This window comes from Tamandua tetradactyla, chromosome 4 (genome assembly GCF_023851605.1).
Source record: "Tamandua tetradactyla isolate mTamTet1 chromosome 4, mTamTet1.pri, whole genome shotgun sequence".
NCBI lineage: Eukaryota > Metazoa > Chordata > Mammalia > Pilosa > Myrmecophagidae > Tamandua > Tamandua tetradactyla.
In genome coordinates, this window is record NC_135330.1 from 26363080 (window position 1) to 26384208 (window position 21129).

The following is a 21129-nucleotide window of genomic DNA, read 5'->3' on the forward strand; positions in this document are numbered from 1 at the left end:
GACTTAAATACCTCAGTAAAATTCTGTTCCTGTCAAAACCCAAACACAACATTTAACGATATGATCAAGTAAATTGACCTAGAACTCATGTGCAAATAGAAATCTCCAAAATATGGTTTTTTATTTAACCATTTATTGAATGTTGTAGAAGTATTAGAAGGACAAAAGTCTGTGTGTGAAACCGTTTTATAATAACTTTGTCTGATCAGCAGTGAGTGAGAGGATGAAAGAACCACTTAGAGGTAGCTCAAAAGTAAAGAATTTACTTGAAGCAGCCTCCATTAGTTTGTTATTCTTTCTGAACAATTTCCTCAGGTAAAAACGTCACCTATTTTCATCCCTTCTCTTAGAATCTAAAAAGTATTTTCTTTCTGATGGACATTAGATTGACTAATATTGAATGTTTTCTGTGTGGTCTCCACAGTTCTAAGCACTTTAAGCTATTGTATAGCATCCTCAAAACAGTTCCATGAAGTAGGTAATTTTATTATGAGGAAACAGACACAGAGAAGTAATAAATACTTGTTGAATGTACTTGTCCAAATCATATAGACTTTGTGACTCTATTACTCATTCTTTTAACCATAATCCTAAATCAATTAGTAGATTGTCAGATGGTTGATTGTATCTTGAAATATCACTCACTTTTGCAAGTTCTTACCATACCTCTGGTATTGTGACTTCATGATAGAGTGAAAAGACCTCCCTACTAGATCCCTTTTCTAAAGTTCTATCTTTTTTCCTCCATTAACAGTTATTTCGAATACCAAATTCTGCTGCACTAGTGGACACAGCTTGAAACTTCTTGTCTATTAACTATAGTAGTAATTATGATTTGACACTATAGTGTAACCGATACAGTGGTACTTCACTTCCTTGTATGCATTTTGGGCATTTTTTATAGAGGTTAGTAAACATTTGAAGGAAAGATGCAACAGTGAAAAAGAGCCGTGTTCACACTAGGCTTGTTCTTGAAATGCTATTGTGGCTTAAATTTTATTTTATTTTTTACTTCCCATCTCACATTAGACCCTAATAATTACTTGATGGAGGCCAGAGATTTTGAAATCATTATGATAAAGGCTTTGAGGAAGTTATGTGGTAATTTCACCTCTTAGATTAATTTTTTTTTAATTATATCACTTCAGTTTTATATTAACTGATGTTTGACCTGGTCATCTTTGTTTTTATTTTCTCCTCATGAAATTTTGTTATTGGACGTAATGGTTGCTTCAGGTTTTTCCTCCTACTTTAAGAAAAAGTACTTATGTCTTGTAGCTGGATTTCCCTGTCTGTTTGCAAAATTGAAAAAACGAAAACAAACTAATCAGTTGTATAAAACTGTTGTCATTTTTCTTGGAAAGTCAGTGAAGCTGTGTCTTTTTTTTTTTTCTGGTTCTCTGTTAAAGACAACACAAAGCTAGATGTGGTGATAGTTTTAACCCTGCCACTGCCACCTCACCCCTGAAATGCCCACCCAGAAAATGTTTTTGTTTTTCATATGAATACTTTACTTTTGAAGTATAGTACTTATAAGCATATGCATACACATATTTTTAAGTCAAAGCTGGTTGTTAATAAGTTTGGAAGAAGAATTTACTTGATATTTGGTGAATAATTGCCATGTGCTTTCTGGGCTTTCTAGAATATAAAAGGAGTATACATTCTAGAATGTAAAAGAAATGTGCATTCCTTTCCTGAATGTAAACAGAAATCATTATTTGATTGGCAGAACATTTGTATAACTATGGCTTGATAAAGTTATAAGTACATTGTTACCCCCAAAATTCCATTTTAACTCTACCTTGTATAAAGAAAAATTTTAATTCTAAGATCTGTTCAACACAAATACATCTTTAAAGACTATTTTTCAGCAATATAGATTCTAGTTTGGTTCATTTTTTTTACAGATTAACTGTCTAATGCCTTAAACATTTTTTTCTTGCTCAGGACATCAAATGGCTGTTTTTTTTATTGAAGAATCTTTGTTGTATTTTATAACTGCTTAGTACTTGTAATTACCAAGACTTTCATTAGTGATCTTTTTAATAAGCACAATAATAGCATTTATGATACACTTGCATCACTAAAGTGTGTTAAGTTTGGCCTCCTAAATTGGTACTCAGATGTGATTTTTTACAAGACATTTAATTATAGATACTCTGTAAGTTAACCTTTTTATATAAATAGTGAATCCATGCCACATTAGTGAAGAGAGGTTGACTAAAAGGGATTTGCCAGATCCTTTTTTGAGTTGTGTGTGTGTATGTTGGAGAAGAGAGGGAGTTGGAGAGAGTAGTAGTGATGGTTATAGAAGAGGAATGAAAGTGTAGAGAGGAGTTGAAGTGTATGTACAGACATATCTTCACACAATCAATTTACAAACAGTGAAATAAGGATTGTTTGTGATTTTGATGTGAGGGAAGTGTGTTAGGGACTCACAGATTACCTTTAATCTTCATGTGAGTTTTTATATTGAGTTTGTTACAGATCTAGGAACTTATTTCAAAAGGCTGTGGTTTTCATAATACAGTTTTAGGGAGTTGCTGAAATAGCATGAAGTAAGACCTGTTTAGTCATGCAGCAGAGTACCATCAAGTTAATATAGTGTTATCCATTGGTTCTGATTCACTTTGAAAATAAGGTCCCTGGTAAATTGAGTCATCCTTCATCAGTAGAGGTGGAATAAGTTTGGAGTATTTCCTTTTACTTTGGTGCTTTAAATTTTTCTTTGCTCTTTTTAATTGGTGATAATTTTTATCTATTTTGGGCTTTTTCTTATTTGGAATGTTAAGGTCGTCTATTACAGTTCCATCTTCTAATATTTCTTAGACTGACACTTATCAGATTGATTCTCTGGTAATTTGTACATACATACTGTCTTAGAGTGCCAATGCTGCTATGGGAAATACCAACCAATTGGTTGACTTAAACGATGGGAATTTATTTATTGTCTTAGAGTTTTGGAGCCTAGAATACCAAAATCAAGGTCTTGACAATCAGTGCATTTCCCAGGAGACTGTAGTGTTTTGGTGCCAGCTTGCTGCAATTCTCGGGGTTCCTTGGCTTGCATCTCTGCCTCTGTCACATGGTTTTTCTTTCTAGCTTCTTGTTCTGCTCAATAGTCTGAATGTCCCTTGTCTTATAAAATCTCTAGTCATGTGGATTAAGGCTTATCCTGTTTCACTTTGGCTTCATTTAAAAAGGACCTTCAAAGATCCTGTTCACAAATGAGTCCTTATCTTAACTAGTTACAACATCTTCTGAGGTCCTGTTTACAACGGGTTCATACCTACAGGAACATGGATTAAGACTTGAACATGTTTTACAGAGCATCTTGATTCAATCCCCAACACATACCTTCTGTTTGCTCAGATGGCAAGTTCATTCAGGGAAAAATCTGTTATAGCGTTTGGATTTCCTGTGGAGACTATTTTTTCTGCCCACTAAAAAACTCACTGGGCTGCCTACTTTAATATCTGTCCTTAAATAGAGACTGATACATTAGAGGTATTTAAGTGATACCATTGATAAAGGTGTAATTGGAACAGGGTAGATAGGTAAAGAAAGTATTAAATATTAATGCCAGAGCAGATCAATTTATATACATCATCTTGTTCAGGCCAGATATTCTGAATACCTGGAATAATAGAAGTAATTAACCTTAAACATACAATTCCCCAGATTCAGAATTTAGGGTAATGGGGTTTGATTATGACAGTAAAATATTGGGATCATGAGTTTAATGTCTGTTGACCATCTTTTTACATTGATGTGACTATTAGAGTTTGTACATACACACATACATATACATTTCTTGATGATAAAACTAGCACATGCTTAAGGTAGAAATTTAGAAAATATAGAAAGCATTAAAGAAAAGGAGGGGGCATAATCATCCAAATTCCCATACCTGCTGCTTTAGATATTTCCTTCCAGATTTTTTGTTGTCCTAATATATATATGTTTATGATCATGTTGTATACGTAAATTTTTATATGTAACATAAATGTTTTTCAATAAAAAGCTTCACTAAATATTATTTTTACTTATGTTTTACATTTTCCTTCAAGTTTTGGAAATACATTATATGCCCATGGTTCAAAATTCAAGAGACGTATAGTGAGAAATAACCTTCTGTTCCCCTTATCATCTAGCCACTTAATTTTCCTTCCTGGAGGCAACCAAGGTTCTTTTTTTTTCTTTTTCTTTCTAAATTTAAGTTCTTCCAGAGAAATTTATGCACATACAAGCAAATAACCCTCTTACCTACATGGTAGCATATTCAATAAAATATTTGCTTGTTTCCTTCTTTGTTTCTTATTTTTATTTTTTTTTGTCAAAAATAATATGTATATTTTGAAAAAGCACTTAGTTCTAAAGATTTATTATGCAGAAAGTCATTTTATCCTACCCCTTTCCCTCTTTTCTCTTAAGGGAACTGCTTTCATCTCATAGCTAATTAATTTACTGTTTACCTATTTATCTCAGAAATATTTACTGTGATATCAGTTTTCTGTATTAATCCTGGCTTTCTACAGTAGATGATCAGATTCATTTTCTTAACTGCATGCTTCTGTTATAATTTGGATTAGAGTAGTATTCAGTCTTTATATTATTATGACTCTATAAAATGCTATTCATAGCTGAGCCAGGTTGTAAAATATAATTACTTTTCCTTTTCTGTCCTATTTTTTTCATTTTTTCCTGAAATTTATTTAGTTTATTAAGTTCGCTCATTTTCCTATTTTAATACAAAATCCTTTCCAGTTATGTAACTCTCTACTTGAGGCTTTCAGAGATTCATCAAATGCTCTATCAGTTTCATCCTCCTGTTTAGTCTCTTTGGGGGCTTCTGGTCACCTCCTTTCTGGCCTGGTTACTTTCTTTTCCTTGGGTACTGGTATTATCCTGGGGTTTCTCTTTACACACACCCTGGGGATTCCCTTTGTTTCTTTCATCTCAATACCCTATTGTTGTAATTATTGTGACTTCATAGGTCTGGTCCCCTCATTTCAGAATCTTCTTTGCTGTTCTGGCTTTTTTTTTTTAATTTAAAGTTTAGAGTCAGCCTACCTAATTAAAAAGTAAGTTAAAAAACTTCTCAGAATGTAGTTTTCTTATATATTACTTTAAATCATATGAAATTGAATTACTTCAAAAAAAATAGTCAAGTATTGGCAAATTCAAATAGTTTTACTTTATAGAACAATTTTTGCTATGTTCATATCCTGGTATTTTATAATTTCTGTGGTAAATGGGGACTTTTCTATTATCCCTTATAACCGGTGGTGATGTTTTGAATATAGAGTCTGTTGATTTCTGTCTCTTAATGTTTCATCCTGCTACCTAGTAATTCTTTGAAAAGGGAATTTTTTGGAATTTTCTACCTATATAATCTCATTATCTACAACTAATGATAATTTTACTGTTTCATTTTTCCCACTTTTGTACCTCCTTTATTTTCATAGTATTAATACTAGTATTAATGGGCATTCTTGTTTCACATCTATGTAGGAGTACTTTTAGTTATGTTTAGAAATGTGTATGCATGTTCCCATATTAAATATCTATTTCTATTTTAGTATTGATTTGAGAAATCAGTGCCTTTCAGTGACTATAGAGATAATTATAAGCTATTTTTCCTTAATGTTTTTGAATATTATATTATTATATTGAATTTTAAATTTTAAAATATCATAGCTAAATTCTACTTGTACCTTACAGTGGTGTATTATTCCTTGGGATGATCTTAGAGTCTTTCTTTTTTATTGTTTTTCTTTAGGAGTTTTGTATCTGATTTCATAAGTACTATTGTTCTGTAGTTTTCATTTGAGTATGTGCTATTTCAGTTAGCTTTTTGTATTATGGTTATATATCCCTGCATAAATATAATTTGGAAGCTTTACTTATATGCTTTGAAACAGTTCAGGTAGGTTTAGAGTTATTTGTTCAATATTTGGTATAATGTTGTGTATCACTGGCACCTGGTACTTACTGAGGAGGTTTGCTTTTTAACAACTTCTCTGTTTCATCTGTGATAATTATCCAAAGCTGCTACTGTGACATCTTTTCCATTTTATTTTCATGGAATTCATAATGCCTTGCTTGGAATGGTGATAACACTGTTTATGTTTCTCTTTGGGCATTAAATAAAAAAAAAAACCAACTCTGTCTTATGCACATTTGTCTTCATAATTACATTAAGTTCTTAAGGGCCTTAGGTTAGGAACCATCTGTGTCTGTATAATTGCCTCAGATTCTGGGTCCTGGTAGGGAATATGTTGACTTAACAATATTTTTCCTTCTTTCTTCTTCCTTTTTTCATGGTGGTGGTGGTGGGTATTTTACAGGCTTCCCAGTTGGCGTGTATGTTGTAAAGAGAGTTCTTCAGCTTCATCATATTACTCTCAAGATCACAGTTGTGTCCTAGAAAATGAAGACATACATTTCCAGAAAAAGGTACCTTAAATAAAGTTAGCACTGTAATTTGTGTGTCATCTCTCAAAAATGGTCGCAGAACATTCTGAAGAAAAATAATTTCAGAAATACTATGTCATAAATTTTGGTGGGAGACTTATATGTATCCTTGTTATAATTTGAGGAGTTACTCAGGTAACTGAAATTTGGATAGCTCTAGGTATTTGTGTATTTATTCTCGTTGCTTATATTTAGACTGTCATAATGTCTTGAGTCCTACAATAGAGAAAAAATTAGTGCCTATTCAGAGTGAAAGCTAGTTAGTGGCTTCCTTCTTTTATACTCCAAATGGTTAAGGGGTTCCCACGGAAATCCAGGCTTTATAGATGAAAAGCTATTTGAAATGAGGATTAAAGGGAGAGTCTGCAATCAATTGCTGTGTAGTTTATTTTATATAATCAGGTGGGTTGAATAAAGGAGTCCAAAAAACCTGGTGGTCTCAATCATTTATGATTTTATCATTTTAAATGAAAAATTGACCAAATTTGTATGCCCCCTCAATTCAATGTATTTAAGTGACAGAAGTAATTTATATTGACTATAAAGTATTCCTATGTATATTTCATTCCTTCTCCAAAGGATCCGTAGTTTACTGTTTGTTGTGTAAACTTTCAGATATTTTTCTGTGGGTATATACTTATATTACATATAAAAAAAAGTAATTTTTTTCCTATTAAAATGTTTTAAATATTGTACAAATTTCCTTCCTTTCCCCAATGATATCTCATGGATACTTTTCCATGCCACTATATTGTTAATGGCTGTATTTTATTCCATTGTGGGTATACATCATAAGTTACAAACCATTTCTTTAATGAAATTTTGCATTGTTTCACAGCTGTCTCTCTCTCTCTCTCTCTCTCTCTCTGTGTGTGTGTGTGTGTGTGTGTGTGTACACACATCTGCTTAGATTTATCTGCTTGGGTGTTTTGGTGGGGAATGGGGAGGGCATATAGACCATATTTCTGGGATGGTGCATTTAAAATTTTAGCGATTGTTGCTCCATCTCCCTTTAAAAAGACTATCATTTTATGCTTTCACTATAGTCTATTAGACTCAGACATAAATCTCTTTGATGAGAAATTTGAAGACTGAATGTTGTAGCAGTGAATTTAAGTAGAGTATTATGGGGATAAAACTTTCAGCAAATATTTAGATACCTAAAATCTGTTATATAGGCTTAAATAAACAGAGGTGAATAGAAATCTTGCTTTTATGAAACATATTCTACAAGAGACATTTGAAGAGATGAGTATCTGAAATGCTAACTTGAAAATTAATCAGTGTCAAGAGAATTGTGACAAAGTGCTGTATGTATATTCATTCATCATATATTTATTGACATTTTACTATGTGCCTAACACATAGTGCTGCATGGTAGGAGTATAGTGCTTATTAAATCAAATGAGGTTCTTGAACTTATGTAGTTTACATTTTAAGTGTAGGGGCAAGTAGAAGGATGCAGGGAGATAGACATAAACATGTAAGCAACTAAAAGTTATGCTTCGAAGACTTTTTTTGGTTGTAAAGTATAGAAAGTGATGGTCTTTCATATTGTTTTAAGCTTTTGCCGAAACAATTTTGTCAGTCTCTTTTCTTTATTGTAATATAGGATGAAGGAGAGGGACCTACCGAATTGTTGGAAAAAGTGCGTTCTGATGTGTCTATTCCTCCAGAAGAACGTAAATTAAAAGATGACTACCTTGTGGATGTACAAGTAAGCTATATTGCTTTGATTTTTATAATATACCCATTCAAACTACTTTACAAGATAGAAAACCTCTGTTTGGTCACCATACTCTGCATTTTTTTTTTTAACTCCCATGCAACAAGCCTTAAGGCTAGTCACCTGATAACAGTAACAAGCCTTAACACTATTCACCTATTAACAGCTTTGTGATGTTATTTGTATATGTCTTACATTGTTCTGTGATAGACATTATCTCCTGCTCAGGGACAAGAACTGTGTGTTGTACTATTTTATATGTCTCTATGGGATTTCTGTCTTGCTAAAAGCATTCATTAATTATAGCAAGGGGGAAGTATTTATAAGTCCTCATACGAAAGAGCAAATGAAATAGAAATAAGCTTTTTGTCCTGGTTTATGAAATGCCATGAAATGTGTGTTTTGAGAAAAATGCAATATTAAAAATTTTACAATAAATGTGACTGATATCGTTGTAATAAAATTTGGATGTAAATCCTTATTACTTATTAGGTTAAGATTTTGTTTCATTTTGGCTCGGAAAATATTTTTCTAACCTGCTTCACTTACAACAAAAGAAGGTATTTACGTATAGAATATAGAGTTTTTTGATAATTAATGATTTATCATTTTGTGTGGAACATGAATTAATAAATAATAGGTTGAAATATGTATCTTCCCTTTCTCTTATTAAGTCCTAAATATTTTCCATTTTGTACACCAGATTGTATGAAAGATAATAAATGCTGAGGCATATCTGAAACTATTGGAGACATTTCCTCTGGAGAAAGGAAAAATTAGATATCTCAAATATTAACAAAAACAAAGTCTAGCCTAAAATGAGGGAGAGTTTTTTTTAACACAGCCAGAGCTATTTTGTAATTTAATGGGTTAAAATAGAAACTGCAGTGAGTGTTGTTTTTATTGGATTTTGTTCAAAGGTTTGAGAACAAGAGAAAAGCAGGTTACCAGATTATATGATCTCTGTAACCCTCCCAGTTATTACTATCTTGAGAAGTCCTAACTGTTATTTTTTTCAGTTATTTTTTACCATGTGATAACTATTGCTCAAATGCTTTGAGGCATTTATTGTATCTTATAAAACCTTACTAGCCATTAGGTACTAGGTGGCTAATCCAAATTGAGATTTGCTCTAACTGTAAAATACGTATCAGATTTTGGAGCATTAGTACAAAAAAAAAGAACGTGAAATATCTCATTAATTCTTATATTCATGTGTTGAAATAATAGTTTGAATATATTGTGCTAAACAAAATATTTTATTAATTTCACTGGTGTCTTTTTTTTCCTTTGATATGGTTACTGGAAAATTTGCCTCGCTTATTTGTTTACTAGATAGTGCTATTAACAGACCTAAGTTATGTGATAGTCCTTTTCTCAAGGCCTCCACCATAAAAATGCATATTACTATTTGCTTTATTTTGTGAATTTTCCATTCTAATGTAAATAATTCCTTAAATTATCTGTATTCTGACTCTTTGCCTCCTGTTTTTTTTCTGTTCTGTTCCCATGCTGGTCCAAACCCTCCTTTACTTCAGAAGCCTAGATATTCTAGTCATAATAGTCTATAATCTCCTTTTTCCTTAAACGGAGTATGAAAATCTTTCATTTGATATTTAGTAAGCATTTAAATGTGTACTATGTGTTAGATACTATTCTAGACACTGGGAACATAATACAGAGCAGTAAAACATAGTTCTTATTTAAGGTATTCATAGTTTAGTTGATGAAGGGAAGGAGACATAAATAATTGAGGTGCTTTAGATGCTATAGCAGAAGTCTCTACAGGGAACAGTTGAAGCATGGAGGAAGAGATGGCTAATTTTATGGGTTTGGTTGTGGGGGATGAAGTGTTGATAGAGTTTTCAAAAGAATAAGTAGGTGCTAGGTAGGTTGCAGATGGTGTTTTGGCAGGATACAATGCCCGAGCAGAGGAAATTGTTTACAGCTTTGTGATGTTATTTGTATATGTCTTATATTGTTCTGTGATAGACATTATCTCCTAAAGTGAGCTGTTCAGAGACAAGAACTATGTGTTGTACTATTTTGTATGTCTCTATAGGATTTCTGTCTTGCTAAAAGCATTCATTAATTATAGTAAGAGGGAAGTATTTGTAAGTCCTCATATGACATAGCAAATGAAATAGAGACAAGCTCTTTGTCCTGGTTTATGAAATGACATGAAATATGTGTAGAGCCTGTATTTTAAGGTAAAGTAAATCAAATTCCTTAGGGAGGTAATGTTGGAAGAAAAGGTATAAATGTACTTCTTTAGTGAACATTCTTTACGTTGTCACTCTTGAGAAATACATTCTATAAAATCCTGATCAGATAAAGAGAGGATTTTTAACTCAACATTTAATATAATTGTTTTTTTTAACAGAAAACAGAGCCAAAAAAGTTAAGCCCACCTGTGGTTGAGACACTCCCTACAGTTGAGGTACATGAAGATTCTTCCAGTGTAGTTGTGGACAGTGAAAACATTGAAAACATTTCCAGCTCATCTACCTCAGAGATCACTCCAATCTCAAAGCTTGAGTAAGTCATTTAAAAAAAAAATAGAATCTCATCAATTAACTATATAAATTTCTTGATAGGTTAAAGAGGCTTGAAGTTTAAGCTATGTAGCATATCTAAGTTTTAATGCCTGTATTTTGTGTTTTATTATAATATAACAAGTCTATTTATTTAGCTGCCTACCTTAATTGAAGTTGATGAGTTCTAAGCATGAAATCTCTACATTGTGTCCGTAAAGTGAGGTTCTACCTCTTTAAGAAACAATTCTTATTAAAATAATCTTCCCTATAATTATTAGAAACTCAAATGTCACATTATTAGTTTCCATTATGTATCACTGTTTTATTCCACTCAGTTATGTGTTTGTTTGAATAACTAACTTTTTCAAACTTGTTAATAAGCATTCAGAGTGTTTAAGCTTAAGGCTTCCTTAATTGAGAAAATCTGTTATCTATTCTTAGCTCCATTCAGCCACATTTGAAAGAATAAAACAAAATGCCCTTCTTATAATATACTACATTAAGCATTTCCTTTTTCAAATGAGTGAATATGTAAACTGCAGAAAATATTATCTGTTACATAGTAAGAATATGTAAGTTTCGGTTAATATCACTTATTATTACTACTGTTTTTTTGCTATAGGCACTTTTTAAACATTTATTCTTGTCTAAAATGTAGGTTGAAAGGGGCAGGAGAACAGAAGAAAGTTTAGAAATAATAAATGTATTTAAAAGTTTTAAATATTAAATACTTTCAGAAAGACTATAAAGCGAGGTAATATATATCTGAATGGTATGTCCTATTCTCCCATTATTTTAAACATGACTATTTAGTGAAATGGAAGTAAGATGGGAAAATGTTAGGGTATATATATATATTTTAATGAAATTCTATAACCACTTTAGAATTTTGTTATAAATCTTTAGATAATGGATGATTTTTTATACCATAGGCACAATATTAACCTAGTAAAATTGGTATATGTATACTAACAGACATAAATTAAACTTTACAGAAAGTACATTTAGTATAAACTTATTTTTGATGTGAATATTATAAACTATTATTTTGTCTTAAAATTTGGTAATTACTTATTTAGAAGCTGAGAACACTAATAGATAATGTGTCCACAGTTGACTTTACATGATTTAAAATAAGTGAATTCTTGAAAGCATTCTGCCCAACTGATAAAGCATTCTTTTTTCTTTGGCTTAGATTATGTTTTGGAAGTCACTAATGGCTATTTGAATTTACTTTATATTAAATTAATTAAATCACCAGATTGTCTTTTTTGTTTCTTTCTTTAGTGAAATAGAAAAACCTGGTACTATCCCCATAGTTAAGCCAAGTGAAACTGAGCAGTCTGAAACTGATTGTGAAGTTGGTGAAGTCCTTGATGTAAATGCTCCAGTTGAACAACATTCTTTTGTCAGTCCACCTGAAAGGTGGGTGTGGGTGCTGTTTGTCCTGTATGTGATTCTTTAGGAACAACAGTCTCATGTTGGAGTGTAGTTTGAGGCATACTTAATTCCCCTTGATGATTGAGAGAAACCTGGTTCTGTTGTGCTTCTTCCTTGGTTTACTTTATATATGATAATTATAACCTAACAATTTAGATTTTATAAATTTATCCAACTAAACATATGTTTATTTAGTATCTCTTTTGGTTTCAAATAGCCTCGTTGGCCAGCATATAGAGAATGTGTCATCTTCACATGGCAAAGGAAAGATAACAAAATCCGAATTTGATTCAAAAGTTTCAGCAAGCAAACAGGGTGGTGGTGATACGAAATCTGCATTGACTGCTTCAGATAATTTAAAAAATGAGGTATGTACATAATGTATACTCCATCTCCTACCTTTTTATGCAATGTCCTTTGGTTATTAGCTAATTTTGTGATAATTTGCTAACCATATTTGCCATAAAAGCAGGGAGATTAATTAGTTAATGATGTTTGAGGACTGACATGAATTGTGCTCTGTGAGAACAAGTGGTTTCTAATATCTGTATATAGAGTTGTTTAAAGTAAGAACTCCTTTGTAATTAAATGCTTTTCTGCCATCATCAACTATTGATGCCAGATACCAGTTAGTCCTTATTTAAGCAATTACTTGGAGAGCTGTGGGGAAGTTATGAATACTAAATTTAAAATCTTCAGAATATGAGTTAACTCAATAATAGGTGATTAAATTTAGGCTTTTCAAGCAGTCTTAATTTAAAGGATTATTTTACCTTTCATTACTTGTATGTAAAATACAACTGAATTAGCTTATATTTCAGAGTGTGGTTCTTACAATAAACACTTATCTCAACATAGCAGTTTTTCTTTCTTTTCTTCTTCTAAATTCTTTTTGCGTTCCTGTAGAGGCCGATACAGAATTTCCTGAAGTGTTGATAATAGCAGCTGAGGTTCCCTTCAGGAAAAAAATAAGTAAAAGATATGGAAACCACTCAATGAACTTAACAAAAACAAAAGAAATGGGTTCAAATAGTAGTTCCAAGTGATGAGTACCATATCCCCATTTGTTTCTTTTTTATGTTTCATTCTGTTTTTTAAGCAATTTTATTGAAATAAATTCACACTCCGTACAGTCCATCCAAAGTATACAATCAGTGGCTTTCACTGTAATCACAGAGTTGTGCATTCGTCACCACAATCAGTTTTAGAACATTTTCATTACTCCAAAATGAAACCCCCTGTCCCATATAACCCACCTAATGTTGACACTTAGCATTGGTATGATACCCTTGTTACAGTTAATGAAAGAACAGTTATAGTCCGTAGTTTGCATTAGATAGTTTTTTTTCCCATATACCACCTTTTTATTAATAGCTTATAATAGTGTGCTGGTTTGAAAGGATATATGTCCCCTAGAAAATCCATGTTTTAATCAAAATCCCATTTTTCATAAAGGTAGAATAATCCCTATTCAATACTGTATGTTTGGAACTGTAATCAGATCATCTCCCTGGAGATGTGATTTAATCAGGAGTGGTTGTTAAGCTGGATTAGGTGACGACACATCTTCACCCATTTGGGTGGGTCTTCATAAGTTTCTGGAGTCCTATAAAAGAGGAAACATTTTGGAGAATGAAGGAGATTCGGAGAGAGCAGAGAATGCTGTAGCACCGCGAAGCAGAGAATCCACAAGCCAGCAACCTTTGGAGATGAAGAAGGAAAACACCTCCCGGTTTGCTTCATGAAATAGGAAGCCAGGAGAAAAAGTAGCAGATGATGCCTTGCTCGCCATATACCCTTCCAGCCGAAAGAGAAACTTTGACTGTGTTCGCTATGTGCCTTTCCAGATGGGAGAGAAACCCTGAATATCATCGGCCTTCTTGAACTAAGCTAGCAAACTATAACAAATAGTGATATACATTTGTTATAGTTCATGAAAGAGCATTCTTATATTTGTACTATTAACCAAAGTCATCGTCTGTAACAGGGTTCACTGTTTGATCCATGTTTTATTCTTTAGCTTTCCTTCTAATGACTTACATGACCCTAAACTTATCTTTTCAACCACATTCACACACAATTCAGCACTGTTAATTATACTCGTAATAATTTGCTACCATCGTATCTATCATCGTATCATTCCAAACATTTACAATCAACCTAATAAAAAATTCTGTACAAATTGAGCATCAGCTCCCCATTCTCTACCCTCATTCTATCTCCTGGTAACCTATATTCTAGATTCTAACTCTGTGAGTTTGCTTATTCTAATTAGTTCGTATTATTGAGATCATACAGTAGTTTTCATTTTCTTTTAAATGCATTTTTTTTAGATATATTCACACACCATAAAATCTCTCCAGAGTATACAATTAGTGGCACACATTATCATCACACACTTGTACATTTATCACCACAATTAATTTTCGAACATTTTCATTACTCCAGGGAAATAAAAAAAAGAGAATTTAAAACATCCCATACTCCTTATTCCCCATTATCACTGATCCCTGGCATTGGTGTGGTACATTTGTTACTGTAATGAAAGAATATAAAGATATTACTGTTAACAATAGTCCATAGTTTGTAATATGTGCATTTTTTTTTTTTTTACCATATACCAGTCTATTATTTACTCCTTGTAATAGTTTTGTACATTTGTTCTAGTTCTTGGATGGCATTTTTTATATTTGTACCGTTAATCTCATTCATTGTCCACCACAAGATTTACTGAGTTACACAGTCCCATGGTTATTTTTTTATTTTATTTTATTTTATTTTTTACAGTCCCATGTTTTAACCTAGCTTTCCTTCTGGTGGCCTGAATGACTTTAAATTTTCCTTATCAACCACATTTACACACAGTTCAGAACTGCTAATTATAGTCACAATCTTGTGATACCATCACTTCTATCCATTTTCACTCATTTAAATTTAGCCTAGATAAAATTTCTGCACGTATTAAGCAGCTCCTCCCCATTCTCTAGCCTCATTCTATCTCCTGGTAACCTATATTCTAGATTCCATGTCTGTGAGTTTACATAGTATAAATAGTTTACTTTAGTGCGCTCAGACAGTATTTATCCTTTTGTGACTTAATTATTTCATTCAACATAATGTCCTCCAGGTTCACCCATGTTGTCCTAGGCATCAGGAGTTTATTTCTTCTAACAGCTGCATAATATTCCATTGTGTGTATATACCACATTTTGGGTATCCATTCATCGGTTGATGGACACTTGGGTTTCTTCCATCTTTTGGCATTTGTGAGTAATGGTGCTGTGAACTTTGGTGCACAAATGTCTATTCATGTTCCTGCTTTCAGTTCTTCTGGGTATATAGCTAACTGCAGGATTGCCAGATCATATGGCAGTTCTATACTTAGCTTCTGGAGGAATTCCCAAACTGTCTTCCACAGCAGTGGCATCATTTCACATTCCCACCAGCAGTGAATGAATGTTCCTATTTTTTTCTCTACATCCTCTTCAACACTTGTAGTTTTTCTTTCTTTTTTTTTTTTTTTTAATATGTAGTGGCCGTTTTAGTAGGTGTCAAATGATATCTTATTGTGGTTTTGATTTGCATTTCCCTAATAGCTAGTGATGTTGGCCATCTTATCATGTGCTTTTTTAGCCTGTGTTTTTCCTCCTTAGAAAAATGTCTGTTCAAGTCTTCTGCTCATTTTTTTTAATTGGGTTGTTTGTCCTTTTATTGTTGAGTTGTAGGATTTCTTTATATATTCTAGATATTGAACCCTTTTTGGGTATGTGGTTTCCAAATATTTTTTCCCATTGTTTAGGGTGCCTTTTCACTTTCTTGACAAAGTCCTTTGGTGCATAAAAGTTTTCAGTTTTGATGAGGAGCAGTGTATCTATTTTTTCTTTTGTTGCTTGTGCTTTGGATATAAAGTCTAAGAAACTATTGCCTACTTGTACAAGATCTAGAAGATATATATGTACATTTTCTTCCAGAAATTCTATGGTCCTGGCTCTTTTATTTCATCCATTTTGAGTTAATTATTGTATAAAGTGTGAGATAGGGGTCCTCTTTCATTTTTTTGGATATTGATATCCAGTTTTCCCAGCACCATTTGTTGAAGAGACTATTCTATTCCAATCAAATGGATTTGGTAGCCTTGTTGAAAATCAGCTGACCAGAAGATGGAACTCTCAGTTCAATTCCATTGGGCAATATATCTATCTTTATGTCAGTGCCATGCTGTTTTGATCACTGTAGCTCTGTTATGTGTTTCAAAATCACATGGAGGACATGTGAGACCTCCAACCTCATTCTTCTTTTCAAGATGTTTTTGGCTATTCAAGGCCCTTCCAATTAAATTTGGTAATTGGCTTTTCCATTACTGCAAATTGGCTGTTGGAATTTTGAGTAGGATTGCTTTGAATCTGTAAATCAACTTGGGTAGAATTGGCATATTGATATTTAGTCTTCCAAAATATGAAATGAAATGTCTTTCCATTTATGTAGATCTTTGATTTTCTTTTAAAAATCTTTTAAAAAATTTTCTTTTGCAGTGTTTTGTAGTTTTCTGTGTAGTTTTACATCCTTAGTTAAATTCCTTCCTAGATAGTTGGTTCTTTTACTGCTATTATAAATGGAATTTTTGTCTTGATTTCCTCTTCAGATTGCTCATTATTAGTGTGTAGAGAGACTAATAATTTTTGTGTGTTGATGTTGTATCCTGCCACTTTGCTATAGATATTTTTGGGCTGCTATATATAGCATCATGTCATCTGCCAATAGGAAAGGTTTTACTTTTCAATTTGGATGCTATTCTAGTTTGCTAGCTGCCAGAATGCAATATGGCAGAAATGGAATGACTTTTAAAAAGGGGAATTTAATGAGTTGCTAGTTTATGGTTCTAAGGCTGAGAAAATGTCCCAATTAAAACAAGTCTGTAGAAATGTTCAGTCTAAGGCATCCAGGGAAAGATATCTTGGTTCAGGAAGGCCGATAAAGTTCAGGGTTTCTCTTTTATCTGGAAGGGCACATGGCGAACACAGTCAGAGTTTCTCTGTCATCTGGAAAGGCACGTGGCGAACATGGCATCATCTGCTAGCTTCTACTCCTGACTTCCTGTTTCATGAAGCTCCCCGGGAGGCATTTTCCTTCTTCATCTCCAAAGGTCACTGGCTGGTAGACTCTGCTTCTTGTGGCTATGTCGTTCTGCTCTGCTCTCTCCAAAATGTTTCCTCTTTTATAGGACTCCAGAAACTTATCAAGACCCACCCAAATGGGTAGAGACATGTCATCACCTAATCTAGTTTAACAACCTCTCTTGATTTAATCACATCCCCAGGGAGATGATCTGATTGCAGTTTCAAACATACAGTATTGAATAGGGATTATTCTGCCTTTACGAAATGGGATTTAGATTAAAACATGACTTTTCTAGGGTCCGTACATCCTTTCAAACCAGCATAGATAGCTTTTATTACTTTTCTCTTTTTTTTGGCCTAACTGCTCTAGCTAGAACTTCTAGCCATGTTTGACAGTGGGTAATGTCCTTTCATTTCTGATTTTGTCTATTTGCACCTTCTCTCTTTTTGCCAGTCTAGCTCAGGGTTTGGCAATTTTATTGATCTTCTCGAAGAACCAACTTTTGGTTTTGTTAACTCTCTGTGTTGGGTTTTTGGTTTTTTTTTTTGTATTGTTTTTTAATTCTCAATTTCATTTATTTTTGTTCCAATCTTTCTTATTTCTTTCTTTGTACTTGCATTGGGTTTAGTTTGCTGTTCTTTTTCTAGTTCCTCCATGTGTGCATTTAGGTCTTCTATTTTATTAGTTCTTTTTTTAATCTTGGCGTTGACGGCTATAAATTTCCCTCTCTGGACTGCTTTTGTTGCATTCTGTAAGTTTTGATTGGTTGAGTTCTTGTTTTCATTTGTCTCAAGATATTTACTGATTTCTCTTGCAGTTTCTTCTTTGTCCCTCTGATTGTTAAGACTGTGTTGTTTGTTAAGATATATTTGTTAAGTTTTTCGGTTTTCTGCCTTTTTACAGATTTCCAGTTTCATTCTATTATGGTCAGAGAAAGTGCTGTGTATAATTTTGGTCTTTTTTAATTTGATGAGACTTGTTTTGTGACCTAACATGTGGTCCATCCTATATAATGATCTGCAAGCACTTGAGAAGATTGTGTACCCTGCTGTTTTGGGGTGCAGTGTTCTGTATGTGTCTGTTAGGTCTAGTTCATTTATCATATCATTCAAGTTCTCTGTTTCCTAATCATAATGGATCCTCAGTGTAGATGTTCTATCTATTGTTGAGAATGCTGTACTGAAATCTCTAGCATTATTGTGGAGACATCTGTTTCTCCCTTCAGCTCTGCCAGTGTTTCCTTCATGTATTTTGGGGCACCCTAAATATGTGCATAAATATTTATGATTGTTATTTCTTACTGGCACATTGCCCTTTTTAATAATATGTAGTGTTCTTTGTCCCTTACAACAGTTTTGTTTTGAAGTCTATTTTGTCATATGTTAGTATAGTTAACTCAGCTCCTTTTTGGTTACTGTTTGCATGGTATATCTTTTTCCAGTCTTTCACTTTTACCCTATTTGTCGTCTTTGGGTATAAGGTAAATCACTTGTAGATAGCATATAGATGGATCATAGTTTTATATCCATTTTCCAATTTGTATGTTTTGATTGGAGAGTTTAACCCATTAACATTCAGTGTTAATACTGTAAAGGCAATACTTAATTCAACCACATTATCCTTTGGATTTTATATATCATATATGACATATCTTATTTTTGTCTGTCTTTTTACCTTGTAGTTACTCTTATTGGTAATCTTCATTTTTACACTCTCCTTCAAGCTTCTTTTGCCTTTCCTTTCATCCTGCCAAACCCCCTTTAATATTTCTTGTAGGGCAGGCCTTCTGTTGACGAATTCTCAGTTTCTGTTTATCTGTAAATATTTTAAATCTTCCTCATTTTTGAAGGATAGTTTTGCCATACAGAGTTCTTGGTTGGTAGTTTTTCTATTTCAGTACCTTAAATATATCATACCACTACTTTTGCGCCTCCGTGGTTTCTGCTGAGAAATAGGCACTGAATCCTATTGTTGTTCTCTTGTATGTGACAAATTGCTTTCCTCTTACTGCTTTCAGGAATCTCTCTTTTTTTTGGCATTTGACATTCTGATTAGTATGTGTCTCAGAGTAGGCCTCTTAGAATTTGTTCTCTTTGGAGTACATTGAGCTTCTTGGACATGTATATTGATATCTTCCAAGAGAGTTTGAAAATTTTCAGTCATTATTTCCTCAGATATTCTTTCTGCCCCTTTTCCCTTCTGTTCTCCTTCTGGGACTCCCATGATGTGTATCTTTGCATGCTTCATGCTGTCATTCAATTCCCTACTACCCTGCTCAATTTCTTCCATTCTTTCTGTGCTGTTTGTTCTGTCTGTGAAATTTCAAATGTCCTGTCTTTCAGGTCCTAGATTATTTCTTCTGCTGTTCAGATTTGCTGTTGTATACTTCTAGGGTATTTTAAAATCTCCATTATTGTGCCTTTCATCCCCATAATTTCTGTTATATTTCTTTTAAACTTTTTAAATATTCTTTATGCTCACTTATTGTCTTCTTATTATCCTTTAGCTGGATATCCATGTTTTCCTTCACCTCTTTGAATTGATATAGGAGATTAGTTTGAAGTTCTTTGATGAGTTGTTTCAAATTCTGTATCCTCTGACTTTTTAATTTGTTCTTTGCTGGACTCTATCTTCCTGTTTCTTAGTGTGACCTGTAATTTTTTTTGATAACTGGGCATCTGATTATCTTGATGAGTTTACCCTGAAGGTCAGTTTCTCTTGTGTAGGATTTTATTGTTGATTGTCTTTATTTTAAGCCTTTTCTTCAACACTTGATTTGTCAATGTTTCCCTGCCAGGACTCCATGGATGGGGCGCAGACCAATTTCAAAGGGTCCTGGGGTAAGGAAATAACAATGAAAAGCCTTTTTGTCAGCTCTCTGAGACTACACTTTCCTGGCCTGCCTAGCAGATGGTATTCTTTGGCTAGCTATTCCCTGCAGCCCTAAGAAGGCAGTGTTTTTAGGCATCTGCCAGCCTGACCCTATAAGAGGTAGAATTCAAACAGTGGCATGGTGGCCCTTGTCTGGAGTGGGCTAAAACAATAGAATCCAGTGGTCTAAATTTGTGGACCAGAATCTATAAATCTCCCCCCTCCCATTCCAGTTTTTGGGGAGGTGGGCTTCCATTCCCTATCCATCCATAGGAACCAGCCAGCTAGGGACCTGGACCTGAGGCTGTTTGCCTCAAGAGTCGGGGCGGGAGTGTCAGCAGCCATGGTGGAGCAAGTTATCCTCAGTTTTTCACCAGTTTCTCAGTCTCTTTGTTCTGCTCTTCCATGGATGTTGCACAGTGCTCATCTGGCTTTCAGAGCCCCAGAGCAGTCGTTTCAGGTAGTTTCTGACTGCTCAGTAGCTGACCTTGGAGAAGGAATGAACTCCTCTACTCTTCCAGCTTCCCTTGGAAGTTCCTCCATATTTATTCTTTGTTTTTTACCTGGGCAGACTCTGAGAATTGAACCTGGGTCTGTGGCATGACAGGCAAGAATTCTGCCTGTTGAGCCAACATCGCATCACCCCATATTTATTCTTTTTAATATGGATCTTGCTTTAGTTTCCTAGCTGCTAAAACAAATACCATACAGTGGGTTGGCTTAACAACACAAGTGTATTGGCTAACAATTTCACAGGTTCTAAGGAAAGCTTCAAAGCATAGGCAAGGCAATGCTTTCTTCCTGAAGACTGGTGTCTTGGGCTGGCTGTCAAGTGATGGTTGGTCCTTAGCTTTTCTGTTACATAGCAACATACATGGTGACATCTCCTTTCTCTTGTGAGTTCTGTTGAATTCCAGTTTTGGTTGCTCCTTGTGTCTTCCTCGTCCTGTGTCCAGT

General features: G+C 33.6%; 1 protein-coding gene across 8 annotated transcripts in view; it reads left to right on the forward strand.

Moving 5' to 3' along the window:
- SUCO (SUN domain containing ossification factor) overlaps positions 1-21129 on the forward strand; it is a 92843-nt gene that overhangs the window by 23680 nt on the left and 48034 nt on the right. For all 8 annotated transcript variants that reach the window (XR_013174095.1, XR_013174096.1, XM_077156989.1 and 5 more), the window contains exons 2-6: positions 6354-6462; positions 8093-8197; positions 10590-10744; positions 12031-12168; positions 12401-12551. Coding sequence is in view for 6 of the 8 variants with exons in the window: in XM_077156989.1 (XP_077013104.1) it covers positions 6354-6462; positions 8093-8197; positions 10590-10744; positions 12031-12168; positions 12401-12551 (658 nt within the window). In the remaining 2 variants the exon portion in view is untranslated. The remainder of the gene's footprint in view (positions 1-6353; positions 6463-8092; positions 8198-10589; positions 10745-12030; positions 12169-12400; positions 12552-21129) is intronic.